Raw genomic sequence first — 6000 nt, 5'->3', positions numbered from 1 at the left:
AGGATGGAAAATTTAGAATTTTTTTTATTATAAAAGATGAAATTCGTCATCGCAACAGTCTCACATAGTCAGTTTTATAATTATATGTGAGGTAAATTGAAAAGTTATAGTTGATCACAATGGAAATGGATATTGTTTTGACTTTGTCAAAATTTAAAAAGTAATTTTGTTTTGTCATAATCAACTCAGTTATTTATATACAATACTAGAAACTCATCTTAGAAAACTATCTAAAACTAATTAATAGCTAACATAATTAATAAATATATACTGCTATATACACACACACAGCTAATATGGTATCATATATCCAACTAATAGGTTGTACAGTGATTGTTGTTTCTGCCTCAAATCTGTCTTCCCGGAAATGGTGAGTTGGATATAATCGTCGGCTATAAAAAGTTTTGACAGTGACACAATTTTGCATGGAGGATTTTAGCATAAATGATGTATTCTTTTATTTGATAAAAGAGACTAGGATATCAGTCCAATGTTTCATTTGGTAATGAATCACCTTAATTGGTATAATGTTTTTCTTCCCACAATTTAGTAGTCAATTCTTTCGTTTTAAGCCAACTATGAGGAACTTGGTGATTGTGAGATGCTATTCTCCAAGTGCATGTCTTGACACTTTGACTGGAACTACTTTTGTTTTGGTGGATTTTTTTTTTTTTTTGAAGAACTACTTTAGTCACTGAAATTTTCATTGAAGTATGTGATACTGATGAAGTGAAGGAAGTGGACCAATTCAATGCAAATAGTGCTTGCAAAACTTCATAGCTATTTTTAACGTTGGTCCTCAAAAGCCTCATAAGGGTTCATACCTCACGTTTGGTTTCTTTTTTTACTTTTTTGGGAGCTTAAAGTCATTTCAGGTTTCATGTTCTTTAAAAAAAAAAGAATAAAAGATAAAAGATGACTGTAGACAAAGATTTATTCATTTTACATCGTGTATGTTGTTAAAGAAAAAAAAGTTGACAATGCTAAGATAAACACAGTGCTTGTATCTATTGACTGTAGGCCTATAAGGTGTATAACAAAAACTCTTATGGGGTTTGGTAATCAGTGTTTCAACTATTATGATTGCCAGGATTAACTATCATGATGCTACAGTCATAACCTGGTGATATTAGACATGCCGCCCAACAATTTTTTCTATCCCTAACTAAGATAGAAAACAAACAATAAATTGAACATACAGTGTATCTAGTTTTGACCATTGGAATTCTTAAATCTGTGAGTTGGCAATAGTTGCAAGATTAACAAACATTGAAGGAAACATTATATATATTTAATTAGCAGAACCATATCTTACTATATTCATAGTTTCTGTACTTTTTAATAACAAAACGAGCATAATGAAAATATCACTTAACTAGTGCCACCTTGATAACTTTTCTACCTCATTAACCTTTTGTCTAATATGGGTGAAATGTTTTGTGAAACAAGGTCTATATTCAAGAAACAAGAATCTGCTCAGCACACATCTATATTATATTTTTGACTTCTTGGTTGCATTGGTTTACTCTGGATTTACCATTGCACCACAAGTATCATTGCATTTGTTCTCAACTACTAAGGGACAGACTTCAATATAAAGGTTAACTTCAGAATATTTTTGTTGAAAAACAGTTTGCTATCACTGAAATTATGAAAATAACCAATTTCTCATTATTCTCCCAAATATCAGCTGTATTCTAAATGCAGGTTGTAGTATGTCTTTGGGAACTGCACATGGATTAGATATTCAAAATTAGCTCTCCGTCTTGCTTGTTCTGATGAGGGAAAAAGGAACTGATACACCCCTGGTAAGTGAAGATTTCCAAGATTGTTTCTCATCCTTCAGTAACGAACATCCTTCCTTTCTAAAGCCATCAGTGTTTTTTGTCTGAGACTACAGAAAGATCAAATAAGATCAATGGTATAGAGTATAGCCCAAGCTCATTTTCATCATCAAACTATGTCAAAAAGAAGATTTTTGAGAAGTTGCATTCCTTAGCCGATATATTGATAGAAGGTTCATTTGGAGACAGACCTTTAGGCAATTCCTTTCAAAATAATGCAGGGCAGCATATTCCACCAACTTCCACTCATTTTGGTAACAAAGGTTTAAGGCCTAGCAATTCAAATGCAATTGTTGATGAAAATCTTGTTAATGATGAGGGTACACTTTGTTGTAATCTGTTGGATCTCACGGTTATTTTTTAATTCTAAAAGAAGTATCAACATTAATAATATCATAAAAGCATGGATCCAAGTCATTTTCTCTTTTCTTATTATATTCAAGTTGTTTATTTTTTGATCTATATGATTTCTGATCTTTCTGATTATTTGAGCAGAAGAGTTTGTCAAATATGAGCAGACCAAGCTATATGGGTGAAATAATATGTACTGGCTTTGATACTGGGAACCTTCCACCTCACATTCACAGAATGAGAGTTCTTCCCATGGATTTGAATGAGGTGTGGTCTATGGAACTCTTGAATATTCAGGTGGCATATTATTGGATATAGAGCCAAGACTGGAAGTTTGTGAACCAGAATTGCAAAAAAACATAATAGAAACAAGTTTAGAGCCAAGTTCTGCTGGCAAGGTGAACTCGTACGTACTTGATGGTATTGAGCATTATGGGAACTAGTTGAACCATTCAAACTCAATCACTGTAGTGGATAACGAAAATGAAGAGGAGATAGCAGGTGAGTATTGAATGTTGAATATTGTTATGTTTGATTTGTACTGTTCTTATATTGAAGTTTATATATATGTTATTTTCTAGTATAAAAAAAAAGATATTACTATAAGTCACTATTTTGGTTGTTGTATTTGTCGCTTGGCCTTTTATGGCATGAGAACAATCATCAAACAAATTTTCTAACTTCTTGAATATAATTTCTTATCATATTCATTTGAATTGTTGACTATAAATCTAAGCTCAAGAATTGTTATGATTAGTTGTCTACAACTATCAAGTTGCTACCAAACGTTGTTTGCTTAGGGTCACGAATCACAGTATCTGATACTTTGTGCAAGTGTTTGCAAGATTTAGTTAATTGTTTCATAAGTAACGTGCCTATTCAAAATGAAATGACAGTTAATCTGCTATTGGACATTATTATACTTCATACATTCCACCAACTTTTACTTTCTTGAATCAAATAGTGTGTTTTTGTTCTTCACTCAGAAGTTGATGGCACTAGTGTCTCAACCACCCCCAAGCAAAGTTGCTCATATAGAGATGCAGATGAATGAAATATTCATTCTATGCTATCCTATCACTAAGTTTTCCTAGTATTGTTGTTCAGATAGCCCGAGAAACACAAAGACTGGTAGGGACTACAAGCTATGCGTCTAGCTGTTGCTGATCAAGTTTCACAAGTAAGTTTACATTCAAAGAACTTGAGACTGCTGCATTTAATTAACTTTCAATATAGATTGCATGGACAAGTATTTATTGCTTGGATATGAATATGGTGGTTGTTTTTTAATTTTTTCAGTTTTGTACACTCCTTTCTATTCCACAAACACGCATATCTGCACAGATTTTCCTCTATCCTTACCTTCCCTGCATTTTCATCCTCTTCAACCAGATTGGACTGTCTTCTCTTTTTCTCTTTGTCCACTTTGTTAGCCTTCGTTCCATCGACATTGTTATCATCTTCAAGGGCGTTTTAACCTTTTCTCCTTCACTTCAGCTCCTTGTCCTCGTTCCCTTCTCCGTATCTTCCTCCTCTGACCAGATTTGCACTACTAGCTCAAGGACAATGTCCATGTTATATCCATGTCTGAATGAATAAGCCAGCCTATGGTGAATACCATGCAGCCTATTGTTTATCTGTTCCTGTGAGAAAGGCTTATTATGGAATTAAAACTTTTTTGCACTTTTCTCCTTTCAGTTTCATTCACTTCTAATATTTGTTGCAATTTCAATGTGATATAAAATTTTGGAAGTAACCAAAGATTGATTCAAGAATTACACTTACTAAAACAGGAAAAACTAACACACACCCAATACATCACAAAATTCGCATTACCCTCCATGTCTGTTGAAGCCCACACCATTGAACATGTTTTTCTCTGCGTACTTGATTATTGAGTGATCTTGAATAACCTTAACCTTCTTTCCAAGAATAAGCCAGCCTATGGTGAATACCATGCAGCCTATTGTTTATCTGTTCCTGTGAGAAAGGCTTATTATGGAATTAAAACTTTTTTGCACTTTTCTCCTTTCAGTTTCATTCACTTCTAATATTTGTTGCAATTTCCAGAACACTAAATCTGCCAATAGAAATGGCAAAAAAAAAATGATATAAAATTTTGGAAGTAACAGCAAAGATTGATTCAAGAATTACACTTACTAAAACAGGAAAAACTAACACACACCCAATACATCACAAAATTCGCATTACCCTGACGTCCCCCACAACACAGACTTCACTTCTTGCTTTGCTTCTTCCAATAGACTAATGTTGAAGCCCACACCATTGAACATGTTTTTCTCTGCGTACTTGATTATTGAGTGATCTTGAATAACCTTAACCTTCTTTTTTAAGGTGCCACTTTCATATGCAATAAGAGGTGTTTCTCTACCCTGGGGTATAACTGAGTTGGTTACGACAGATCAGAGTTGCAAAAGAGGGCAAGAGTTTGAATCTCGACGAAGCTGAGACAATACCCTCCTCCGTCATGGTCAACTGCAGCTTCTCGATTTACTTCCTCACAGATGATCGTGAGACCGACCGTGTGGAGCCGCTAGGATGTGGATTCCACCTTATACAGAAAAAAAAAGAATTGTTTCTCTACGAGAGACATTGCGTTTGCATATAAAGCCACCACCATCTGATCAGTTATGGTTTGGCTTCACTAGTATGCCAGAATTAGATTGGAACTTGGACTCTTCAATTGGGATCGAAAATTATCCCATAATAGCCACATTGGAGTGCTCATTGGCAATCGGATTAAGGTGACATTTTTGCTTAAAGTGTCTTCTTTTTTTTTTTTTTTTTTGTTGTTGTTGTTGTTTCATTAGCCACTACAGTTCTTACAATTATTGATTGCAAAAAGTGTCAATTCTTGCCATTATTTCAAAGTTATTGCATACTCATTTTTTTCTTGTTGCACCATATAGATGATGGGTAACACCATGAAATATTTAATGAAAGCATATTTAGTTAAGAATATTAATTGATTTCTTGGGGATTAAATGTTGTTACCAAGCCAACCAGCTAAGGGACCAACTAATTCTACTAGTGATGTGCTGGCTGAAGGTTGATCATTCAATTGCTGTAGCTATCTAAAAAACACAAGGTAGGAATTTCTTTCGCTCTGAAAAATTATATTAAAAAGTACTTTAAAAAAATAGATTAGCTACATCCACCTGGCTGTGTGCTTCCACCTAATTTTGGCAATTGGCAAAGCCACACGCACAAAAACAGAAAGCAAAAGATCAATATTTCTCCCAACACAGTAATGGTTTCAAGAGTTCGTTTAAATTACTTCCAAAAAATTGCCAATGAACCATCAAATCTTTAAATACAATGATTATTCATCAGAAACCAGGATCAAAGAAAACTCCCTCAATATTCGAGTAACCAAGCAGCCAATATTCATACTGATTCATAACAGAAAGAATGGAAACATCAAGAGAGAGAGAGAGATTCATATTTCTGAATCACGTCTGCGTTGGCGGGATCATGTCCAAGGTCTTAAGCATGAAAGCATACGTAAAAGCATCCTCCTCCAGTTTCTCAAATCTGCACTCCAAACAAATAGAAGAAAACACAATACTAACAGTAGGTTTCATCGTCTCAAAATACAAAAATTGAAAGATAATTGGATAAGTCAACTGTAAAAATACCAGTGTCAAGTCTTAAGCATATTTAACACCAGTTGGGACCAATCGATACCAGTTGACATTTGTTCATCTCTTCTCTATTCCTCGTGTTTGTTTTTCTGCTCTCTCGATTATAAAGCATATACTATATTTGTATTGTGCAAGTTGTT

The 6000-nt window shown here is 34.1% G+C and overlaps 1 protein-coding gene and 1 pseudogene across 1 annotated transcript in view; one reads left to right on the top strand and one right to left on the bottom strand.

Annotated features, from left to right (window-relative positions):
* Positions 1-5588, top strand: part of LOC141813515 (uncharacterized) — a 9255-nt pseudogene extending 3667 nt beyond the window's left edge.
* The window catches only part of LOC141813134 (uncharacterized), a 31319-nt gene continuing 30786 nt past the window's right edge, over positions 5468-6000 (bottom strand). The window contains exon 11 of the mRNA XM_074701042.1: positions 5468-5750. Within this exon, the coding sequence (XP_074557143.1) occupies positions 5669-5750 (82 nt within the window). The 3' untranslated portion in view covers positions 5468-5668. The remainder of the gene's footprint in view (positions 5751-6000) is intronic.

Source organism: Curcuma longa, chromosome 20, assembly GCF_044706935.1.
Source record: "Curcuma longa cultivar G26 ecotype Majalengka, Jawa Barat chromosome 20, ITB_CL_G26_1.1, whole genome shotgun sequence".
NCBI classification, from domain to species: domain Eukaryota; kingdom Viridiplantae; phylum Streptophyta; class Magnoliopsida; order Zingiberales; family Zingiberaceae; genus Curcuma; species Curcuma longa.
This window is presented reverse-complemented; position numbering and strand designations above follow the sequence as displayed.